This window comes from Python bivittatus, unplaced genomic scaffold (assembly GCF_059951505.1).
Source record: "Python bivittatus isolate LINGU-HERP-01145 unplaced genomic scaffold, Pbiv_v1 ctg000980_np1212, whole genome shotgun sequence".
In the NCBI taxonomy this organism is placed as follows: Eukaryota; Metazoa; Chordata; class Lepidosauria; order Squamata; family Pythonidae; genus Python; species Python bivittatus.
In genome coordinates, this window is record NW_028277125.1 from 6,010,874 (window position 1) to 6,036,689 (window position 25,816).

The 25,816-nt window shown below is 39.6% G+C and overlaps 1 protein-coding gene across 1 annotated transcript; it reads right to left on the minus strand.

Annotated features, from left to right (window-relative positions):
• Positions 1–692: 692 nt before the first annotated feature.
• On the minus strand, positions 693–25,816 carry LOC103064890 (cytochrome P450 2J5-like). Its single transcript, XM_025176069.1, has 9 exons — positions 25,646–25,816; positions 18,182–18,341; positions 9,968–10,117; positions 9,622–9,782; positions 7,654–7,830; positions 5,648–5,789; positions 2,668–2,855; positions 1,654–1,795; positions 693–883 (listed from the first exon to the last, which is right to left on the minus strand). The coding sequence occupies exons 1-9, from the start codon at positions 25,814–25,816 to the stop codon at positions 693–695; spliced, it is 1,482 nt and encodes a 493-aa protein (XP_025031837.1).

Here is a 25,816-nt window from a genome sequence, read left to right on the forward strand (position 1 = left end):
CGAGGTAAAATTTTGGGGCCAGAGCTGGTCGTAACCCGAAAAATTCGCAAGCAGAGGCGTTCGTATCCCGAGGTATCACTGTATATGGTAAATATATGCCTCTCCAATTCCACCTAACTCACGCACTAAGAACAGCCAAGGAGGCCATGTTCGTGGTCCACCAGTGGGTGTACTTTGGAATGTAGGGCCAAAAGAAGGGCTTTATTAGTGACAGAGCTACAGCTGTGGATTTCTCTTCTGGTGGAAAGCAAGTGGTCTCTGGCATATCTTCTTTTAAACATTATTAAAAACATGGTTTTCACCCTTGCACTAGCAGAGTAACAATGGCCCCAGCAAGGCCAATTGCCCTTTTACTAAATCACAGAATTTCCAACTGTGATTGACAGTTATTCACTAATGCTTCTTGTATTCCTTTTTTGTTTGTTCTGTATGAGTTTGCTTTAATTGTTTGTAGTTTGACTGTAATAGTTTTACAGCAGATTGTATTTATCATGTTTTGTATACTACTCTGGGTTCTTTTGGGAGAAAGAACAGTATGAAAATAAAACAAATGGTAAGGAATAGGAATAGCCCCTGATGTTCTAAGAGGCTGGAAAACCTTTAGGGCAAGCAAAGCTGAGAAATATGTTCAGCGTGGAATTTCAGTCAAGGGGTAAAGACCAACATTCCAATTTATAGTAATTATCTTGGTTTTATGGTGTCCTACAGTGAGGAACAGCACAGAGTTTGTAAGGATGAGGGTGCAATGACATTCCCACAACAGGTTCTTGACTGAGTTCTTTGGCTCCTTCTGGCAGCTGAAACCTAAAGGTCCTCAGCAGGATGGTCAAGAAAAGAAAGAGCTCCATCTTTGCCATCTGCTCACCCAGGCATACTCGAGACCCTGCAATGGAAAGATAAAGAAAGCAGAAATGGTTAGAAGTGATTGACAGTTATTCACTAACGCTTCTAGTTTCAATCCTAACAGAAGAATTTGGATTGGTAGGCTGGAGTTCATAACTTCAAGTGGTCTGCTCTAAAATTCTATTGTTGGAACCACCACTTTTATATTTGCCTTCAACCTCTTGGCCACCAACAGTTGTCCCCATAGCTTGCAGTTTCAAAAAGAAAGGGTCTTTTCATAGCTTAGGGGCTGGCATACGTAAAGCATATCCTTCTTGTGGTTTCCTTTGATTGTTCATCAAATGCAATCCTTTGGAAAAATATCTCTCACAACCAGAAGAGCCCAGATGACAAGAACAGTCAGTGATGAGCAACCTCCCAATCCCCGCCAGTAAAGTTCCAACATTTCATTATCAATTATAGAAGGATTTCTTTTATTTCTGTTTATCTATATATTGAATTTAGAGCCCACACTGCTCCTTTCATAAGCATTCAAAGCAGCTTATGGTATTTAAAATTATGGACAAAACTGGACAAGCCAAATAAACGCTGGTCTGAAGAACTGGAGGAAAGCATATCAAGGGGGGCTTGGATGAGCTTAGAGGGTCACCAGCCACCATTAAGATGTTATACAGCCTCTCTCTATTACTGTTATCTCAGCACAACAGTGGCTGGACGATGTTATAAATCACAAGAAAATGGCCATAGCCCATTTTGTACAGCAGAGGAACTTATTTTAAGTATTTTGGTAAACATGTGTTACCGATTTACCTGCTCCAAATGGCAAAAAGTCTTCCCTAGATATAAAATGTCCATCCTTGTCCAAAAAATGGTGTGGGTTGAACTTTTCAGGGGTCTCCCATCTCTTGGGATCATGAAGAACTGAGTTCAGATCTGTAACAACCAAAGTCCCCTGAAGGGAGAAAAAATGTATTTCAATACACAACTGATGAAGTTTGTAGAGCCTCCTCATTCCTTACCAATTTCCTCCAAGTGCATAAGGAACATGGTAACTACCTCCTCTTGCCACCTTGACTAAAATGTAAGCTAAGGCAATTCCTCCACCACCACCCCCATCACAGAATTTTTAAAGGTATTTGTTCCTTGAAAGTCAACTGAAAATCCATTACCCACCATTTTTACAAGGAACAAGTGAATGTGTTTGTGCAAAGGAGGAACATAGGGGTGGAAACCTGCTAGAGAAGTAGAATCCTCCCATGCAGGATGTCATTATTGACAGCAACCTCTCATGGACTGTGTTCATACAAGGCACTTAACCAGATCAGCTCCAGGCTTAGTGGCTGCGTACATACAACATGCTATAAGTAGGCAGTCTTAACCGTGGTTAGGTTTTGTGATGCTTAGGGTGCTGTGTGAACCTAGCCTGTTTCGTAATTTATGGCTCAATGTATTGTGCAAACACAGAAAATGGATTAAGTCAATAACCAAGTTAAATGAAGCTAATGTGGCTCTCATGAAATATAGCAGCAGGTTTCAGTGACTCTTGATCACTAAAATGTTGGTGATTCAGTATGTTACTGAAAAATTGTGCTTGTTAATGACTGCAGTAAAGTTTTTCAAGTTATTGAAAAAAGAGACCAAATCTGAAGTCTATGCCTTATGTTTCCCAACAATTGAATCATTACTTGTATTCAGTGCATGAATTTCTTGACTTTCAGATAAAAAAAATATAGGAATGGGTTTCAACATGTCCATTGCACAGGAAATTACTTAGTGAATGAAGTGTCCTCTCATATGTTAATTGTTCTTTACCAGCTTTAGTACCTTTGGGATGTGAAACCCATAGATGTTCACGTCTTTGGCACTTTGCCTAGGGATTCCAACAATTAGGACATATTTCAAACGAAGAACTTCATGAATTACAGCATAAGTATACGGGAGTTTCTTCCGATCTTGATAGCAGATTGAATGAATGGGATCCAAAGCATCTTCTATCTCCTTGCGGACTTTCTCTGAAGGCCATGATAGAAAACGAAAATTATCTCAGATGCTCCACTGCAATTGATGTGTTCACTGAAGAACATGGGATATATTCCACAAAGAACCTGAGGAAGAACTGAGGTTTAATGCAGGTTATATGCTGGTGTTTCTACACCTGGGGAGTTTCTAGATAGGTGGACTTCAACTCCCAGATTTCTCAACAATAGCCATTCTAGCTGGGGAATTCTGAGACCTGAAACTGACTCATCAGGGGGGTGCCTTTGTTGGGAAACACCACTACAGAGGACCCTGGTGTTTTAAGGAAAGCTGGTTGCTGTACATAAAAACAAGAAAATACATCAAAATGAACTGTGAGCTGCAGAAACTTGCAGGAACACTTATTTGGGAGAGCTGTGTCCTCAACTCATTTCAAATGCCACTTTCATTTTGCCATATTTGTCTTTACCTGCACAAAGTATTTTCTTTTTCCTTTAATGCTTTGGAGTATCCATCTTCAACTGAAATGCCCCATAGATTTGTGGACTTCAGCTCCCAAAATTCCCCAACCAGCACAGCCATTGGAGAGAACTGAGGGAGGTGAAGTTCACCTGGAGGGCATCGAGGCAGGGGGAAGATGCCTTAAAGGGACAACTGAAGGCACAAGAATATTTAGATTGTTTTTTTCTAGATTTAATTTATGAGAATAACTGACACTGTATCTGCAAACTTAACAGCAGACCTAAAAGTACTGAAGAAGAATGCTGATCTGTTGTGTTTTGTGACCAAGCTACTTCATTTTGCTGAATCCCTAAATTTCCATTCCCTTCCATAAATTCTCTCTTCAACTCCCTCTTTTTCAGCCAACAAGGTCCCTTCAAGAAATGACAAATGAGTCCTGTTTCATATTGCCACAAAGGGACTTTTGCAACATTTAACCGTTGCTTCAGTTGCCCTCAGGCATAGATATATCTGAATGTCTTGAAAGAAACAAGCTGATTCCTGAGAATTTTGGTTTATTGCACAAAGACAAAAAGTCAGTCTTTAGTGGTGTTTCAGAGTATTATTTTGGAGCCAATTGTTCATTTTAGATGTAACCACAACCAAACCATGAATTTTAGGTGAGCAGAATTCTTGTTCTCCTTGGGTAGGGATGGGTCATATATTCACAAAGATATACATACATACAGTACATACAGTGAATCTTCATTTCTATAAACTAATTGGTGAAGAAAGCATCAGTTATTCACAAATGCCCATAAAATATGAAAGCACAACACCACAGCAATTGATGTCATTTGTGTGATGATGTTAATATGTAACTGGCATCACTTGCTTCATGCAGATGATGCAAATGACATCCTTTGCATTATTTGCATACCAGTATCATGCAAATGACGTAAATTTGGTCTACTGCGTGCAAAGTCTGTGGATTCAAGACCTGCCAAGTTAAAGTTTCATTGTGTGTAGGATATGTGGACATGCCAATACAGTATCTTCTTTATCAGTTATGGAGCTTGATTAGCTATCAGTTTTCATCACAATATGTGATTAAGATCTGCAGTATGGCAAATTTTAATCAAATATAGAGAACTGGGAAGACTTGTAAAATAGAAGTTATTATCCAAGGCAGTGCAAATTGTGTGAGCTAAGACTCCTCTCCTGCAGTGGCAGGAAAATTTGCTTCAATACTGTCTCAATGAAAAGAAAGAAGATCCATTCTTATGCATGATAAGGATGGATCCAGAGAAGTTTTGGAGAGTAACATATTCTAATATTATAGAATCTAAGATAGCATTGTGGAGACAGCAGCACCTCAAAAGATGTCTGAGCAGAATAGCCAAGCAAGAAATCCCAGGGCTGCAAGCTAGGCAAGATGAAAAACATCCCTGAAGAAAACAGTAAGCTGCATCTGAAACACTGCCAAGAACACAAGGACATGTTCATATGAGCTAAGCTTGACTTCAAAGAGACTTTGTGTCCTTCCCAACCCCACAGAATGTAAAGGGGTTATGTAAAGGGGCTCTGTCCATCTACTTGTCTATCTTTCTGTCCATCACAGCTCTCTGAAAGCTGTGCAGAACAGGACCAAATCTGTGTGTGGAGAGATGCCAACAAAAGAAAGATCAAGTCTCAAAATAGGCCAGATCCACCCACGTGCTGTGGAGGAAAACATCTAGAAAAAAATTAAACCTAGCCCTAGCTCTAATCCTAACCCAATGTATGAAAGCGGCAGTCAGAACGCTTTGAACAATATTTATTTAAGCCTCTCTGTCATCCATCCTGGCCACGTGACCCAGTGTGGAGCTGCTGTAAGGACTTGGAAAGAATCCTAGGACCTATGTTCTGCGTGTTTACTCTTATGAAGGGCTGCCATATTTGGGCTGCAAAATCTAGACAGCCAATAAATGGCAGGATAGAGTTCTGTTATGACCATCTGGCATGGATTTGGATTTTGGCAGCTCAGAGAGAGTAGTCCTCTTGTTATGAGAAGGAGGGAAAATCTGATGTAGGAAAAAAAAAAAGCAGGAGAAAATACATATTCCTATCAAATGCATATCGAAGACATTGAGTTGAGTTTACTATCTTATGTCCTTTCAAGACACCAGTCAAGAAGGCATTCACTTTGCAGTCGGTTCCATTAAGTAGTATGTCTTGCAGTTTGGGATTTCCTGTTTATAGTTGCCTGTTAGAGATGAGCAAAAATCCGTCATCTGCTCAAGCAGGAAATCTTGGAAAACTTGGGATCTATCACTAAAACAAAAGCAAACATCCGTTTCGGAACCAAGAAAGACCATTTTGCGCCCTTGTAATATATCATTCTCACCTTGGACCTCGGGATAAGCCACCATGAGGAGCAATGCCCATTGCAGGGTAGTGGCAGTGGTCTCTGTCCCTGCGATAAAAAAATCAACAATGCACTGAGCTAGGTTGTCTTCGTCATAAGCAGGCTCAGGATCACCTTTGCTCTGTTGTAGATAACAGAAAATATGAAGTCTCATTTAAATCAACTTAAAAGTCCCAGTTCATCATTTACTACTGCGTTGGAGGGAGCTCCTCCCTTTGTAGGCTGACTACCTCTTTTATTGCCTTTCCATATGTAAAAAATATCTTTGCATCTCAAAGGGGTCCACAAATCTTTGGGGGTTCTTTGCTTAGGATTCAAGGTTGAATCTCCTTTGAGAAGCAATGTAGGCTTTGCCACCTATTACCACGGAGGGGAATTGGGTCTAGTTGTGACTTGAAACAGAGCAACAGAGGGGGGATAATGATTGGCAAAGGGGGCAGCAAATGTCATGCCAATAGAGTATTCTGCAAATGGGTGGAGAACATGTCAGTTCAGCATTGGGAAAGGCCTTCTGAAATCTCTCTCAGGCACATTCAACAAAAAACAACTCCTTCGAATTGCATAAAAAGTATATAAAAAGATAGGACAGTGTCCTCTTTTTTCTCCCTTGCTCTCTGTACTTGATTACCTGTTTTGTTACTGTCTTTCCATTCTTTTTTAATGAAATGAGTGCACCCCACTTCCCAAAATAGGTATTCCTGAAAGCTTGAGCTCAGCAGGAGTTGGCATTTGCATGAAAATACTTGAAACCCCTGCTCAGTTGCAGAATGCAAAACATTTCTTTGCTCAGAACAGTTTGGTTCTAGATATGGTTGGTAGATCTCTGCTTCTTTAGGGAGAAACTTACAGAGGTCTATTCTGGACAACTCGCTATCATCCTAAATGCACTGATTAATACCCAAAGCTTTCCTGCAGCTTCCAAAACCTCTGTCTTTCTACCTTATGGTATATTATTTGGAACTGCCTCCCCAATAATTGCATAACATTCAAGATGTAATTGCAAGGTGCATGTAGAAAGGGTGGAGCTCAATCATGCATTTGCAACCACCATCTTGACTTTTTTGACACGCACACACACTGCAAATGTCCCTGATTGCAAAGCAATAGCTGGCCTTCTTCTATGCCTTAAAATGTTGCTCACATTAATTATGCCTTAGGACAAGCTCAAATGTGGAATGGACTCTAATTTGCAGCACTTTAAAGTACATAAATCGAAGTCCATAGGAAGGTTCTCTTAACATATATCAGTTGCCACATGGAATCATGAGACATCTCATCCAATCATGGGGGAGTGAAATATACTCAAATCTTTCCAATTATTTTCATGCATGTTTATATATAAGACTTACTAGCCATTTTAGCTTAAATCTGTTGGATTGAAGAACTTGGTAAGCTTTTTTGTATTTAGAATCAAAATAGATTCTGATGGAATGAGAAATTTGTTTTTCGAAAACAGCTTTCAAGAGAGCTTATTTCCATAAGTCTGACCACAACAAATCCAGCATACATAGACCATACCTGTATCCTTGAAAAGAATACATTAGACCAGCTCACCCCAACTTGATGACCTCCATGTGCTAGAGAATCCCCATCATATTTCGCAGGCGCCAAGTTACGAAAGACTACATTAGGCGTTTTCATTCTATTACAGAGGTGAAAGTGATTGGGAACCATCTAAATGCAAATATTATCTAAAGCCCATAAAAATCTCTTGCTGGCACTGCAGATGTTCCTGTTTCATCACAGCTGGGCTGATTCCTCAGAGGAATGATACTTGCACACAAAAATGCATACTTCATTAATCAATCAATCCAGACATGCAATTTGCTTCAAGCAACAAAATGGCAGGAAGGGTAAGTGAAGGAAGGAATGTATATCTGAACACTGCAGCAAGATTGTCCCATATGTTGGCCCTAGCAAAGTGGGATGCTGTACTGAGTTCTGAAGACCCACAAAAAAATTTTTCCATGGGGCCAGACACTTACTTTCTCCATCTGAAGAAGATAGTAATCAATGAAATCTTGGGGCTCATGTAGTGACTGAAGTTCCTTGTGCTTCTCTATCTCTTCCTTTGCAAATGAAATAATACAGCCTAAGCAACACAATGCCCTCTGATGAGGCCCTGGAAGACATCTCATCAACCGTGGAAACAACTCATACAGCTAAAGAAAAGATGAAAGAAAAATCCTGTCATGATAATATAATCAGCCAATTACTTGAGTTTAGCACTTTGATAATATGGTCTGAATAAGTCATAATTCTTAGGCTATATGGCTTGTATATGTTCACTAAATTGCTCTTGGATGCCAGGGGGCAGAATTGATCAGGGACACACTTTTTACCTAATTGGACCGGTTCACGTGTTTCACTTTTTGCCTGGAAGGCTTCGTCCATCACACCTAGATTATGAATCCACATTAGAGAACTGTAACTTTTGCTTCTTAGGATTATATTAAAAGATAGTTCCAAAGATTAAACTTGAATGATTAGAAATACGGTAGATGGATCGGCCATGCTGACCCCAAAACCAAGGCACGATCTTTCTGGGAATATTCTGCTGACTTATCTTCTTTCTTCAGGTGAGATCCTGAAATGGTCAGATGCTGCTATGAGCAATTATTTGTCTACATTTTCTCTGTCTGTGTGTGCCTTCAAGTCAGTGTTGACTCCTGACAACCATCTGGACTAGTCCCTGCAGTTTTCTTAGCCAGTTTTTGGAAGTGGATTGCTGTTGCCTACTTCCTAGGGCTGAGAGAGAGTGACTAGCGCAAGATCACCCAGCTGGTTTCATGCTTAAAACAAAGAACTCTACTCCAAACTGGCTCTCCTACATTTTCAAAGAGTTTATAATAACAGTTATATTGATTTTTATTCTGATGCTTCTTCTCTGATCACGTTAGAGCTTGGGGGAAAGGGGTATTCATTTTGAATCTTACAGAGTACATGGCATAATCCATAATCCAAGCCTTTTTGGATTCTGTGAGTCCAGTGATAAAAGGGGGAGGAAGGGGGGTAAACAGAAATCAGATGTGGCACTTGTTTGACAAAGCCTGAACTAGAGTTTGGTGAGCCATATTGTTGAACTTCCACCCCATCCTTAACATAAAAGGTAGTGTTATAATTGGAAATTCCAGAGCTGCAGACCACAATGGATGTTGAAAAAGCATCTCATAAGAGGGCAATAGCAAGCCACTTCTGCACTCTCCCAATAAAATTGTACAGACATGTCCAAATAGTTCTCCGGATCAAGGCCAACTTAAGGACACTTTACTAGAACTTTTATCAGGCTGCTACCAAGACATCCTATGTCCCCAGTGAGGGCATCAGTGGTGATTTAAGTTCCAAATTCCACATTCCAATGTATTGGAGGCAATGAAGTAGGTGGACTGGACTATGAGTCAAAAATACTTATAGGCACATATACCTATAGAGGCAGGGCACACATAGGGTGGGGGGAGGAGGAGGATAAACCTCCCTGAAACGGTAGTGAAAAGTTTTCACTTATTTGGGGCACTGGGTCCACCTAAAGGTGGCATCGGCTTTTGATAGGTTTTTCTGTGAGTCTCTGGCCTTAATTTTTTAAAGCCTATCTTGCTCCTGCTTTGTTTGAAACCATTAATCTTTGAGAATTCAAGATTCAGTGATCGGTTATTATACTATTTATCCCACCTCTCCCCAAAATAATTCCAGTAAAGACTTTAGGGTTTTGCTGAACTTCAGGTTTGAAGAGGGGTGCATGGAGTTGCTCATGGGGGCACTCTCAATGAGTCCTTAAAACAGTTGCCTTCCTGGGATCATGCCCTCCACAGCTAAAACTCTGTTTTAAACCCTGGACTCTTTTGTTTACATTGATAAATGAATCTCTGTAATAAAAGTTATCAGAAAGATGATGGAAGATGGGATAATGATCTCTAGAAGACCTGTCTAACTCAGTAAGCAAGAAGACAACTCACCAGATAAAAAAAACTGCCTCCAAATTTTGCAAAATAATTAAAGTCTTGTAACATTTTCTGGAATTTTTCATCTTCAACAGAAAATCTGTATCCAAAAACCACAGTGCATATCAAATTGGAGACTGCATTGGTGATGGGCAATGAAGGATCTAGCGGCTGTTCTGGAAATGAATAAAAATTCACCATCAGACTGATATTATTGTACTTTGCCTATTTATATCAACCGTGAGATTTCAGGACAGAAGAAAGGAGGTAGCTGAGAAACCATCAATTAACATTTATGTTTAACCATTAAAAAAAAACAGAAATATCACTCTGAAACATACAGAGATTGTACATAACATACCTTTTGCACGGGCAAAGACCTCAACCAGCCGATGGGCCTCTTCTTCTATTTGACCCTCCATGCCTTTCTTCCCCAGTCCAAGTTTCCGCATAGTAACTAGACCAAACCGCCTCTGGTGCTTCCAACTTGGACCATTTGAAAATATAATACCTGAAGCCATCGGAAATCAGTGAAAAATTATACTAATAAAAATGGATCACTAAAATATTGTTGGATAGCTTAGATGAAGTTTGTTTTCATGCAAATTATGCTTGGACAACCCAGAACTCTCCTTTTCTCAGTATCTAAGAACAATATGGTCAGTCAGGCAAAATTAGCTTCTATCTGTTCCAGTGATGCAAGGGAGACTATCAGAATCAAATTGCATCCGATCTGAAATTGCATGCGTCATCTTAAATAGAGACACAGAAGTCAAAGGCCTACAATATTCAGCCATTATTATATGGTTTTCTTTACCCCCTCCCTGCACTATCTTCTGCCAATTATGTCTCACATCTGCCTTTTTCAAAGTTATAACTGGATTTTTCCATGTTGATTGTGCAGGTTCCCAAAACTTCTGTTTGAAATCTTTGCTCAAATATTCCAAAGCTATTGAGTCTATGATCTTTTCACTTATGGGGAAAGCCTATAGGTCCTCCCCTGTAAAAAAAAAAAAAAGCCTTATCATTAAATAATTTGATTCCAGGTACAATTACAACCAAGCAAAACTTGACTATCATGTCTCCCCTTAGTCTTCTCTCTGGACTGAACATCCCAAGTTGCTTCAGCCTGTCTTCATTGGGCACAATCTCAATGGGCCTATGGGATGTTTGGAAGCTGGGGCTGAATCTTTTCTATCTCAGGTATCTGGAAAAATGATGATATGGTGGAATTGTGCATATGTTCTTACTCTACAGCTACCAGCTATCTTACTCAGACAATATTAAGTCAAATAAAGATTTTATCTGATGTGGTAAGGCACTGAATTAATGAAAAAATTGAGACATAATTCTATCAGTAGTAGATCTATCTATCTATCTATCTATCTATCTATCTATCTATCTATCTATCTATCTTCTATCATCTATCTATCTGAAGGTTTTTATGGATTGATTTTCCTGCAAATGGTTGGACTAACTGATCCTTGGGATTCCTTCTAACTTCACAGTTCTATGATTCTATGACTTCTAACTTCATAGCATCGGGGAGGGGGGAGGCAGGGAGGAAGGAAGGAAGATAGGAGATGGGTGGGTGAGAGAGAGGGAGGGAGGGAGGGAAGGAAGGGAGGGAGGGAAGGAAGGAGAAGGGAACTACAAAAAAACCTGCTCCAGAGAAGAGTTCTTTCTTTAGGTACAGTAAATTAAACAGTACATCACTCAGCTTGTCTGGCTAAAATTCGTCCAGGGTGATTTTACATTTGCAAGAATGAACCTGCCTTCCCTGTCTGATTCATGCTTCAGAAGATTATTTCCAACCTCACAGTAACTGTATACAATATAATGGAAGTTCTGTAGAATTAAGATTTGCAAAGATAACATTTCAGAAGGTTGATCCTGATGGCCTCGGTGGTCCTTTTCAATTCTATGATTTTAGGAAAATAAATAACAGCAAAAAGATGGCAGGACCCCAGATTAGCTGACCACTCATATTTTGGGTAAATGGCTAGTTTCACACAGGATAGCATCAGTCGCATCTAAATAAAGCAAGGGTTCCTTTCTGCTTCACAGAGGCAAAATGCTGTATTCTGATTGCCGAAGCGCTTTGATCAAATTTCTAAAGCTTGAAGGATTTTGTGGCACCAAAGGACATATTTCAGCTGCTGTGAGACCTTACCTTCCACGAAAGACCATCCGCTTAAATGGAAAATCCCATTTAAAAGATGAAATCTGCTTTTCTTAGTTCATCAACATATATTTTAGATTCTTTTCATTTATGCAAGATATCTGGGGATATATCTTAAAACAGTTACTCTCTGATGTCTTTACATTCAAAGCTTTTGTTTGTTCCTTATAGGCACAATGAGTTTTTTGAGACATTGGCTTATTGGGATTCTAGGAATTGTTGAGATGATCTCCAGGCTTCATGCATCTTATTTCAAAGCTGTCGAAAGAACAGCTTGATCATGGATGCTGCCCTGTCTTTCCAGCAGAGGGAGATAACGTTGAAAAGATCCACGTTGGCACTGGGATGGCAAGGCATTGGATTTCTACCTCTTCCTCCAGACATCTTTAACATCAAAGCCCCCAATATTACCAGTAAGATTAATTAATATACTCCCCAAACTTGAAGAAAATATCTTTTCCATTTGCCAAGTTCCCGCAGGGCTGTTTCTTCAATCTACAGTGATGTTCCTGTATTCCAGAGATAAATGCTCCTAGGATTTAATCCTGTCTTCAGGTCCCCCTTTGCTGTTTCTCTTTTTTCTCATTCTCTTGCATACCAAATAGACAAGCTCTAGGCTTCTCCTACAGATGTTAACAGCTGGACAGGTTCTTAATGGGAGAAGTTGGCCCTGGGGCTGCCCTTGAAGAGTGTTTGGAAGCTTCAACTGGTACAGAATGCGGCTACGTGGGTAGCAAGTGGTGTCAGATATGTAACACCACTACTGTGTGAGCGGCATTGGTTGCCAGTGTGTTTCTGGGTACAATTCAAGGTGCTGGTTGTCACCGTTAAAGCCCTGCTTGACTTGGGACCAGGTTACTTGAGGGACTGTCTTTTCCCAATAGCTCCTACCCATCCAATCCAGTCCAGCAGGGTGGGCATGCTATGGGTCCCATCAGCCAAGGATTGTCAGCTGGCAGGGACCAGAAGACGTGCCTTCTCTGCTGTAGTCCCTGGCCTTTGGAACATCCTCCCTTCAGAGATTAGGATTGCCCCAACCCTGCTGGCCTTTCGTAAGGCTTTAAAGACCTGGCTATGTGCTCGGGCCTGGGGCCTCAAGTGTGTTAAGGGCCCTGTCTCTTGGTTCTATTGATAATTATCATGATAATTTTGTTGGCTGCTGTATATATTATTTTTTGTATTATTTTTAACTGTTTTTATTGTTTTAGCATTGTTCAGAGTCACTTGGTTGAGACGGGTGGCTATAGAAATTAAATATATAAATAAATAAACAAAATTAAATAGCCAGGCTCTAAAACATTAAATGCCCAGTAAGCAATTGGCAACCAGAACAGATTTTTCAGTGTGGATATCCTGTGATCCCTTCACCTTATGCTGGTTAGCAACCTATGCTGCAACAGGGTTTCTCAATCTTGGCAGCTTTAAGATGTGTGGACTTCAACTCCCAGAATTCCCCAGCCAGCATGCAGGCTGGGGAATTCTGGGAGTTCAAGTCCACACATCTTAAAGTTGCCAGGATTGAGAAACACTGCTTTATACCAATTGCAACTTCAAGGAATTTCAAGGACAACCCTACATAGCCCCTTCATCATCAGTTCCACCTGGCTCAGGAAGAAATACAGCAAGCACACTAAACATAATTGTGCAAAGACACTTCTTGCCCCAGCAGCCACCTGTGAATCCAGTAACAGCTGAAGATCAAGGACTACTCACAGATGACACATCTGCTCTTTCAGGAAGAAAGCAACCCCACCCAACCACATTGAATCTCAGTACCCAAGACCGGTTTCTTTTTTGCCAATATCTCTGTTTCTAACATAATTTCATTTTCCTTCTCAGTCTATTATCAAATTTAGGCAATCTTCAGGGTACTGATTGCTTCCTTGGAGCTGGATGGAAGAGGACTGGCTGTCTTCAGCTGAAGAGGGCATAGGGAATGGACTTGAAGGACAGGAGGAAGACCTGCTACCAAGGGAATGGCCAGATAAGTGGGCTTGAGCCTGGGCCAAGAAAATGATGTGAGAAAATGTCTCAGGCAAACCCCTCCCTAGCTCACACAAAAATAAAAGGAGGAAAGGAGGAAGCACATTCAGACTTGCAAGTTTCTGTTACTGTAGTTGTTTCAATAAAAATAGTTCTGAACTATATGGCATTGGTTTCTTAGTCTGGTCTACCTTCTAGGACTGATATCAGCCTATTAATGACACCTCACCCTAAAATCCCAGATGACCTAACAGCATGTTGAGCAAATGGAACTCTTTCATTACCACAGGTCAGTGTTTCTCACCCTCAGCAATTCTAAGATGTGTGGACTTCAGCTCCCAGAATTCCCAGAAGTCCACACATCTTAAAGTTACTGAGGTTAAGAAACACTGCCATTGGTCAGGAAAAAAAGCAATAATATTAATTTACCTAAAAAGCAGGTATTCTGGTGCCCTCCAGATGTTTTGGAGAACAGTTCCCATCACTGACCATGCCAGTTTGGGATTATGAGAATTGGTTCAAAGCAACTGGAGGGTGCTAAACTGCATAACCTCAATTGAAGAAGCAATAGAGAGCATTGGGGGGGGGGGGATGTCAGAAAAAGTCAAGATAGTGGTCATGATTGTATGATCAAAGTCTCACTCCTTTACACGTGTATCACACCCACAATGCATGTAACAAAAGGAATAGCACTTTGATTCTGTGGTTGCAGTCACCAACTTCACTATTTCAACTTCCCCTTCCCTTTTGGGCCTTCCTACAAGGAAAGGAGACAACATTCTTAGCTCAAAAGGGAAGCAGAGAAAGAACCTCAGAAAGAAGGTACCATATTTTTCGTCAATAAGACACCCCCATGTACAAGACGACCCCCACTTTTCCAACCCAAAATTAAGAAATCAATATTTTAAAGATAGTGCAGAACACATTTTTATTTAGTAATTAGTTAACATTGACCTGATACACTCGGTGGGAGGAGGTCCAAACCGTCTCTCTGCAGCTCTATTTCCAGGCTCTTTTGCATAACTGATTACATTCAAGCACGAGTGAAACTGCCGATAGCTTGTCTCTGCAAACAGCCTTCCTCCAATTGGTTTGTTCAGCATCAGCTGACGTCAGTTACATAAGGCTCGTGATTGGAGGAAGTCTGTTTGCAGAGACAGTATGGGCAGTTTCACTCATGATTGGAGGCTCGTGATCAGAGGAAGCCTGTTTGCAGAGTCAAGCTATTTCACTCGTGATTGGAGGCTAGAAAAAGGAGGAAGCCTGTTTGCAGAGACAAAGTATGGGCAGTTTTGCAACCACGCAGTTCTCTCCTCAACTTACTTCCTTGAATAAGACGCCCTTCAATTTTTAGCGTAAGGATTTTAGAAAAAAGTATCATCTTATAGTCGGAAAAATACGGTATGTATAGCAGGGCTTCTGTATATATCATCACATGGAAAAAGTAGACCCTTTCCTTTCTTTTAATTCTTGGTGAACTGATTTCTTTTTTACAGCCTGTCTCCATAAACAGCAAACAAAGGGAGATAAATTTGGGGAAATGTTTACAGAACAGCATATAGCCAATTTTGCTTGATGCAAATGTTGTTATGGGACTGTCTCAAGTTCAGCAACTCTACATCGATTGGTATTTTGCTCAGAAGCCCCTCATGGTAACTTCCATTACAAATTCCAATAAAACAAAATTAGGCCTTGTTACAAGTAGATGCTTTTCTGAAAACAACCCTGAGAGTTTCTCCCAGATCCCTCCACAGGTTTTTGCTCCTTTCAAGCTAAAAGAAATTGTGGGGAAACTAGGGGAATAACGGAAGGAACATTAGTCATGAACAACTAAGAGATAGAGGGAGACTCCAGTTTAGTAAACTTACTGATAAACGAAAGTGCAAAATTCCTCTTGCAATTTTGAAGATTAAGCCCTACAAGCTGAGCAAGATCAAGGAAGCAAGAATTACACAGATTTCAGTAAGGTATCTTTACTGCTAGTATTAGGGGTAAATACAGAATATTTGAAACTGCAAATAGAATTTCCAACTGTCATTTATTAAAATAGAGTTTCTTGGAACATTTTGAACTATTTCTTCCCAGATTTTTTTTCTACCTGGACTTAGCTGCTGTTATGAGTGAAGTTACCAATGGACTCTCTTCCTATCTCATTCATTCATTTGCAGGACTTATATGGCCACCTATCTCATATAATAAGCCTGAATGTTTATGTCCAACATTCCTTCCATTATTCTCCCAGACTCTCCACAATCTCTTATATTTGACAGAACTGTTCTGTTCTGTTCTCTTATATTTGTTAGCCACAATTCCTTCTTTTCATAACTCTTCAATACCCACAAAAGGCTTTAGTCACAATAAGTTTTTATAACAGACTTGAGAGGCCATCCACCTATCTTCTTATCTGTGCCTTGAAGATGCCTTGCTAACCATTCTTTGAAGACATGATTTCATGACATAGCTTTCATCTCATTCCCAACCCATAGGTAAGGCATCCTCACTTTCTAATTTACCTGCTCCAGTGTTTCCCATTTTTTCCCACCACAAGCTTTCTTACATGCATGATTTATGGTGTTTCCTCCATGGCTTGAGCAGAAGGACAGGTGAAACAATGGGCAACTGCTCACATTGCCAGTCAGGCATTATGTGGGCTCCTTATCTATCCAGGTCTCACAGTCTTATGTGAGCCACATGATCTGATGATCTGCTATTAGTCCAACAGTCCTTGAAAAACAGTAATGCTAAAACCCAGGTCCTTCTTATTCTACATTTTTCTTTTCTTTTGGGGGTAAAAATACATTCCCATCTGCCCTAGAGAAGCAAGAGGCCATGTACACTTCTTATTTAGTTCCAAGACCGCAAATATTGCAAGAAACAATCAGTTGCACTACAAGACTTGTAGACAGACATTCTGTCATTTTTAGCCCAAGTGCCACTGACTCAGCCAATCCAGCAGTAAGTTAGGAAGCCAAAGATACAAGCAGTTCGAGTGCACAGAAGCTCTAAGCCACAAATGAAAATCCTATGGGTTGCATACAACTCAAGAAAGTCCCAGATGATTGCTCCAGTCTTCTCCTTCATACATGACTTCTATATTCTGCCTTCAAAGGAGCTGCCACCATTGTTTCACTGCCAGTTTTTCCAACCCCCTGTACTTACCATCACCACTTTCTCCATCTGATCCTCCTGCATATTGATGAGAATTTTATTTATTTATTTATTTATTTTATTTATTATTAAACTTCTATGCCATTCATCTCCCCCAACGGGTGACTCTGGGCAGCTCACAATAACAAAAAAGGAAAAAACACCAATCCCTCCAACAATGGCTAAAATCCATAAATAATTAAAAATAGAAACATGCATTAAAAATGTCCTAAAACCCCCCTATAAATTTTAGCCCTAAAACCTTCAGGATGCTGGGGGGCGCCAACCCATCACCCCACCAGCCATCTCCACAGATGCGAGCCCCCATCCGGCCCCCAGGCCTTCTGGCAGAGCCAGGATTTAACCCCTTTTCTGAAGGCCATGAGGGAAGGGGCACACCGGATTTCCAGTTTGATTTCTCAGGGCTTTTCCCATCCTGCTCCCTTGTTCTTATTTATTTTATTTTTATTATTATTATTTATTATTAAATTTGTATGCTGCCCATCTCCCCCCAACGGGTGACTCTTTATACTATTTTATAGTATATATCATCTGCCCTAATCTGGAAGGATTTGCAAAGCAAGACTCTGGCCCAAGACTCTGGCCCAAATCAATCTATCTGATGCTTTGATTCTCTGTCTTCTTTAATAAAGATAGCTTATATGCTTCCTAACACCCTGTGTAGGAGAGATTAACTGTTGGCTGTTTTTCCCACCAGTACAAGATCCAACTGCTTCTTTGTCCCCCGTAAAGCTGTAAGGAGAGCACAACACACTGGCCTCATTACTGAGTTAGGACAGAATTCAGTTTTGGAACAGAGCAAATTATGTTAGCATATTTCTGTGTCAACTCATGGACTACAGCATGGTGGTTCAAATTGTATTCTGTGGACCCCAGATGAGAACTTAATGTATTTCCATGAAAGACTCAAGGCAAAGTTCACTTCAGCACATCAATTTTCCATTCTTAGAGCTTTGCTTCTTAATAATGGATTCCAGAATTTTTTTTTTTTAACTAATAGGTTCCACAGCCTGAAAAAAATTGGAAACCTTGGAAAGGGGACACCAGATTAAACCAGCAGCCTGGATCTGACAGTTTCAATGTCTAAAATGGCACCTTTTGGAAATGAATTGAACCTCAATTCCAGTCCTAGAGAAAAACACTTCAGGACGGCTGATGCATCCAGATATTTCCTTTGTTCTCAGTTGCTTGAAAATTCTCTGCTATTTTACTGGAGAAAAGATAAATAACCTCTTAACTTACCCTTATTTTTAACGGCATCTATAACAAAAGGAGTCATTTGCCGCTCAGCAAAGTCTTCTGTTTGGATTATGGCTTCTTTTACTGCTTGAAATCCAGAGAATATTACTATAGGCATATGTCCTGACCATATTGTGTAAATGTTTCCATATCGCTTAGCCAGCTGCCATTTGAATGAAAACAGAAAATGCAAATATTACATTCAATTTTAGTCATTTATTTCAAATTACTGTGTGAACTGAGCCTTTTCCAAAGCCACAGAATCTGATCAAAAGTGTGCAAAATATTCTGAATGGTTTTAAGTGTTTTGAGTGCCCCATAAAATCCCTTGTTCCAATATTTTTGTCCCTAACTTGGCTTGTTCTTTTATGAATTGCAATTAGCTTGTTGTTTTCAATACAGTCAACCCTTCAGCATTAAATAACAAAACACAAGCAATTCTGAGGTTAGGCTGAACACTTCCTTCTTTAGCACATTGTTTCCAGTCCAGTCTTCACTTTGGGCAAGCTTTTCAGTCCCAGTAGAGCAGAAGCTAAACAAAGCCAACAATAGACACACACTCACACACACACACCCTTTTAAGGGACTAGAGTTTGTTTAGATCAGATGTACAAAAGCAGGTGACATTGCTTGTGCTGCCATTGGGTAAATCTAAACTAGGTAAGTAGAGGGTCAGGATGAGGAGGAACAGCAAATATATAAACATACATTCAGGTTGAAATAGACCATGCTGGGCTTTGTTCCTTGTGAAGAGCAGAGAACAAAACATTTGGGGGCCTATCTGAATTCCATATTATTAATCCTTTAATAGTTAGCAACATTGGTGCCTTTTCTTTTAATTGGTTTTCATGAAAGCAGTGGAAGAATTGATCATGCTAAAAGGCAGAGGAGTGGGAATATATCTGACTTGGGTAGACCAGCAGCTGTTGAATATCATTCTCTGCAGGAGGATTTACAATGTTGGACAGTATTGGGAGACAATCAGAGATCAGTTTGAGGGGCATGAGGAAGGGCGAGGATCTTTTGCTGGGACAAGCAGAGGAGTAATGCTCTGGTCTAGTTGGCCTCTGCTTCTTCAATAACAATCCAGGGACTTGGGGTTAAGAGGAGATAATGTCCCCTCCTGATGCCAAGCCCATGGATGGTGCTGCCAGGAGGAAGCACCAACGAAGCCTCACCACAATCAAAAGGCCTGTGATGACAAGCCCATGATTATGTTGCACAATCCCATTTTAAACTTTATTTAAATGGTTCTGCATAAGCATCAGGCAGGTGTTCTGGCAACAGATGACAGCAGTTGAAAACTTATGCTGTTCATTTGTGGCAAGCAACCAGCTCTGAAGCTGAGCAAGGTGTTAATCTTTGCTTATCTGGGCATTGGCTGCTGGAAAGGACGCGTTCTGGTTTTTTTGCTTCCTTCTTAGCTTTTTATTGTCTCTTTTGAATGGTGTATAAATGTGGTTTATCTCTATGTGTCTACTGATGGCTGATTTGTCTGAATGCCGAGCTTCCAGAAATTCCCTAGTGTTTTTGGATTTAGCTTGGTCTAGGATGTTTACAGTTTTCCAGTTGAAACTATTGTTGAGTCTGTTCATGTGTTGTGAGATTAAGGAGTTTCCATCATGTCTTCTGACTGCTAGTTGGTGTTCATGGATCCACTCTGCTAGTCTTTTGTCCTACACAGTGGCTGTTACAGTCCTTACGCTATATGTTGTAGATAACTCCTGTTTTTTCTTCTTGGGTTACTGGGTCTTTTGGTTTACTTAGATGTTTTGGAGGGCTTTAGTTGGTTTGTGTGCTACAGTGATGCCATGTGGTTGTAATAGCCTGTTGGTTGTTTCTGAAATGTTTTTCATATATGGTAGTGTTATCCTTTTCATAGCTTGTGTTGGTTCTGCTGTAGTGGGTTGAGTGGGATTAACACCAGACAAGCAATCAAGCAGAAAACAATACCCTAATCAAAGAACTACCAAGGAGAAAACCACACTCCCACCAACACTGGCAGGGCAAGCTGCTGTATATAAACAGGAAGCAAACCCAACACTCCATTGTACTGATGATGTTACCTAGTTAGGTAATGAAATGTCTGCAAGCAAACAACCAAGTTCAGAGACCACTAAGGACTCCATAGTTCAACCCTGAACTACAGATATTCTCTTCTATAGTATCCCTACATTACCTTCATCAGGTAGATGGTATCTTTCCTATATCAGGGATAGAAAGAAGTATTGGGATTGCTTCAACACAAATGTGTACTCTACATTGGCCATCTGCTCAACCTTGGGAGAGGATGGGTGGGCATGAGCACTGCTTGCCTCTTTTTCGCTATAACCTCATGGAGATGAGACAAATGAGAAGGGACATTACTACTGTTGCCAGCACATCCTTTGTTGCACAAATAGGCATAAGTGGCTGCTGCTTCATGCTGAGTTGGTGGATGTCAGCCACAAGGCAGATGACTGGATGGGCCATGTTTCTCATGGCAGACACCTTACAACCACACAGACAAATCTCAAGTTCTACTTCATGGTTACCGACAATGATCCCACACCTTCAAGGCAGCCATCCAGGCACAGTGACGGTGAGCAGTAGCTGCACAATTCAAGCTCTCTCCTTGTTTGAGTAATTCTCTTTCTCTTTGTACTTCTTGAGTACAAACACCATGCTAAGTCAGGAGCTACCTTGGTCAATTTCCTAGAAGAGACTTTAAGCAACATCTAGAAGAAGTCCAAATGTGGGGAATGAAAAGTCATAGCAAATGGTCTGAGATCTTCAGTTATGTACCCTATGAAGCCTTATATAATGATGCCCTCTATATATTGGCAAACATTAGCAATGACAGACACAAGGGGGAAAGATGTAAGGATGGTCCTGTCAGAGGCCAGGGAGCTGGTCCACACGGAGAAAGCTGAACATTGTTGGCAAGTTCTACTTTCAGCATCAGCTAATTCTAGAAGTAGTTTTTTCATGGTGAGCATAAGCATGCTGGCCTCCTGTAAGAGTGGCATGCTTTACATCTTGTTCAGGAAAAAAGAGGCATCTCTAGGCACCTTGGGCAGAAATGCACTCTGCATTATCTCCCTAAGCTATAGGATGGTGAGAAGAAACTGCTCCTTTTTGGGTAGCCAATGCTCACTATGCATCAATTACTCAGTGGCATGTCACATGACCCCAACCAGAGTCCCAAGAAGATAGTGTTTTCCAGAGAACAGGACATAATGGCACCCTATTGCTTTCCTTATGCCTGAATGTTGACTTGCAGTAAATAGCACCAGTTAAACAATCAGGGAAGAACCAATATCCTAATCAAGAAGCTATTAAGGAAGAAATCAGTTCCCAACCAAGATAGATAGGGCAAGCTACTATAGATAAACAACCAGCAAATTCCACCTTCCCTGCACTGTTGATGTTGCCTAGCCTGATAATGAAATATCTACAGGAAAACAACCAAGCTCAGAGAACGCCAGGAACCCAACAGAACCCTATGAAGCATTGATCCCAGGTTTCTGATCAAATGCAGTTGAGTCAAATTGTTTCAGACAGAATCCTTGAATCAACTTGTAAATGGATTCAATGCAAATTGAACTGAGGGCCTTCTAATCAATTGTATGATTTAATGGACTTCTGTGCTTCCAGAAAGAAAGGGGGTATGATAGAAGTATTAAAATTATGCACATTAGGGAACAAGTTGGACAGAGAGAAGTTTTTCTTTCTCTCTTGCAAAACATGAATTCAGGATCATCCCCTGAAATTAAGTGCAGCATGACTCAAGTTTGATAAAACAAGGTCCTTATATATCCAATGCATATTTAAACTGTGGAATTCACTGCTGCCAGATGTGATGATGACCGTCAATTTAGACAGTTTTAAATAAGGAACTAGATAAATTCATGGAGGACTTGTCAATCAATGTCTATTCATTTTGATGTTTCTATGCTACCAACTGAATCACAAGCAGCACAGATGAAAAGCAGCTGTGGAAGCAACAGTAAAAAAGGACTATAGACCTCTTGTGAGCTTCTAAATTCACCTGGGTGATTGTGACACTGAATGCTAGATTAGATGGACCAAGTTGTGATCTATCATGACTGATCTTATGTTCTCTACTGAATGAAATCAGTTCTTAATATTGTAGCACATTTTAGAAAATAGTAAGGACAGAGTGGGGGACTGAGGACGGAGAGGAAGGCATATTTCATTTGTGGCTGTCTATGTTAATGATCAGCAGGGGAAGTTGTCCTCTTCTTTTTGGGAGGAAGACTTTATAATTGCATTCTAGGCCAGGGGACTTGTTAGAAAATGAACAGGTGAGTTAGAGCTGATATAAAGATAGAATGGGCTAGAATAGACCAGAAAAGGCACTTTTGAAAGAAAACTTATGGCAGAAAGTGAAATGTAGCAGAGATAAATGAGCACATTCTTTAAAAACTGAAATTTTTTAAAAATTATACTTGTAATAACCCTCTAACACCCAAATCCACCAGTAACAGCTTGGACTGTCCAAAACAACAACTTTGCAACCAGCCAGAATAATCAAACTCATCAGTAGCTCTGGTAGAGCTAGGAGGTTTTGATGCAAGCCAATTCAGAATGTCCATGAAACAATGTTCCACTCCCCATTGGTGGGAGGGGGGAATACATTTTTTAAAAAAATGACTCAGAATACCAATTTCACCAGTCCAATTAAAATCTCCAGTTACACAAAACTAGAGGGGACCAAGGATGTAAACTACAAATCTTCCATAGGCACCATAGAAACTAATAGTTTCTATTTATTCTATTTATCTGTCAAACTTCTAGTCCGCCCAACTCCAAAATGATCACGCAGCGATTTGTGTAATAACAGACTATAAGCTGACACAATGCCAGGCTGTAATGATGGATAATTGATTTGCGACTATGTAGGTTTTCTGAAATATGGCAGGGCATTTGCATACAAAATTAGATATTTATTTATTTATTTATTTATTTATTTATTTATTTATTTATTTATTTATTTATTTATGGTGTTTGGGGTTGACTGTGGGAATGAAGGACCAAAGAGATGAGAAGGATGAACACTGAAGGAAAGATATATGTGAAGAATGTTAACTGATGACTTGCAACTCATCTTCACAGACAGCTAATGTCTCATAGCTGGGGAATGATTGACAATGGTAAATGGCTGGCTGATCTCCAAGAATTGAAACTTCCAAAGCAATCAAGACAGCAGAGGGCAGAAGGGACACAGAAGGCAAAGAACCAGATGCGGGTAAATGAAGGAAGTCAGGTCTACATGGGAAAAAATGAGACAGAGAGGAAAAGAAGGAAAAGAATGCTCTTAAAAAGCTCTGGAATTATAAAGGCTTTTTGGTGAAACTGGAACTTGAATCAAGCAGCTGCATGATTTGGTTGGGTGGTTCTGGTTTGAGGGTATTTGAACAACTGAACCAAGGATTGATTGATTGATTGATTGATTGATTGATTGATTATGTACCATCAAGTCATTTTCGACTCCTAGCATCCACACAGATAGATTACAAAGCATACTGTATCTATCTACATTGCAAAATATTACAGAAAGGAAATTAAGAAAAGGGGTATTAACACCATAAGCCCAGTTGAATATATTCATTTGCATTGGTTTTGGGGTTTTAACAAAAACATTTATGCCAGCATAATTTAAAAAGACTTTCCTAAGTGAGATAGGGAAAAATAATTTCCTTGTTTTTTAAAAAATACTACTGTTACTTAGCTAGCAAAAGGTTTTCATCTGTGTTGCTATCAATTCCATAGAGCCAAACTTTGGAAAATTTAAGTTTTTATCTAGATTCCTGATGGGTAACTGAAAAAGTCCCATTATCTGTTTCTGGATGAAGTCCGTCCTTTGTACCTTAAAAGTCAGAGAAACATCAACAGTGAAAGCAAATTTGGGGATCCACATTAAGATATGCACCAAATAGTTACCTGTATGAATTGTACTTAGGATCATTATATTGACTGGAATAGATTTTATGAAAGTTGCCATCCTATTGCAACCTGAGATATTTGTTTTAAATTTTACCAAACCATACATCCTTTCAAAATATATTGAATTATCACTGAATATGTTAAGGGATACCAGGATTTTACGTGCCTTTTATTAGAAAAGACCTTTGATTCCCTGTTTAGAAAAATGGCAAACCAGTTGTAGGTGTATGCCTCAATGTCTAGAATAACTTTGTATTTCAAAAATAAATCCAATTCAGAATGTAATTTTAAATGGAAACCATTGGACTATAATATTAAGTATGGAATTGTGCCGTGCCCCAAATTGGCTTTTAAAGTTCAAATTGTAACATTGTATAATTTATAGAATTGGTAGAATGCATTGTTTACTACTTCTGGTTTTAATCATTTGAATAATGTTAACCAATTTTTTTTTTTTTTTAGTTTAATGTTCAATAGGGATACTGGATTTTGACCAGAAAATGGGTGTTAAATATATTATAAGCTTCTAATGATGCATTAGAATATATTAGTTTCATGATATTTCAGATCTGTTGTTTATCCACTTGTATTTTGGTGTCTCTACCTGATTTTCATCTACTTATTTCTTGTGGGCTTTCAAAATATATAACAAAGAACTGAAAAAAGAAAACTAAAAAAAATGGCCAAAAAAAAATCATTACATTGGTCCACAACTTAAAGGTAATATGAATTTATTCCTGTAATTTCTGAGAGAACTGTGCTACCAGAATACTGAGGGCCTTAAGCAGAATTAATGCGCAGAAAAAGAAAGTGCCTTAATCTTTTGGGGATTTTAATCTGAATGATACATCATGTAATGCTGTTCTGGTTAAGGTTAAAGAATTAATAAATAGGATGAAAGGCACAACCCAGAATAACTTTCAGAAAATGCTACTTGTCTTTCCACTTTAATGATATTTCATTCGTTCGTTCATTCATTCATTCAGAGAGAGAGATGATAGGTTATTGTTACTATTATTATTACAAACCTATACGGGCACCCATCTTAATCAAATCATTCTACCCAGCTAACAAACATAAAAACAGAAACCTACCTGTAAAAATAATAAACTATAAAAGACACCAGATTAAAAAATAAGCTTACACATGTACACACACTTACACACAACTTACTTCCATTTTAAGATACACATTAAACATAGCAAATCATACAGCCAGTCATTTTGTTGTTTTATAAGAAAATAACTTGATTATTGGTAGACAGGTAGAGTAGCAGAAGACTCATTATATACCAGATAGGGTGGTGATAAATGATTAAATAAACCATAGGACACAGAGCTATGGTACCACATCTGGTCAATATCTGGTGAATGCAACTCTAGCTCTACCAGGAAGCATTTCTGCTAAGCCAATTTCCATAACCACCTTCCAGAAAGTTTGATTGACCTAGCAGGAAAATAATATTTCTCTTCGCTAAAGAACGTCATGATTTAAGTCACTGGTTTGGGGAGACAATACCTTAATTAAAAGTGTCGGAGTTATTCGGATTCCAGTCTGCCATGCGACTCCAATGAAAGGAAGTGGAAAGGGCCCAGGAGGGTAATTTCTGCGGGACCAAAGCTGTTTCAGGAAATACAACATTACCCCAGCCAGGAACAGAGCAAACAACAATTGTCCAATTGTATCCAT

Bases quoted from the DNA above. Each gene is read 5' to 3' on its own strand.
- LOC103064890 (XM_025176069.1), bottom strand. From the start codon at position 25,816: ATGGATACAATTGGACAATTGTTGTTTGCTCTGTTCCTGGCTGGGGTA. The intron at 9,783-9,967 runs GTATGTTATGTA...ATTCATTTCCAG, and splicing joins GGTCTTTGCCCGTGCAAAAG to AACAGCCGCTAGATCCTTCA. The intron at 2,856-5,647 runs GTGAGAATGATA...CATGGCCTTCAG, and splicing joins GGCTTATCCCGAGGTCCAAG to AGAAAGTCCGCAAGGAGATA.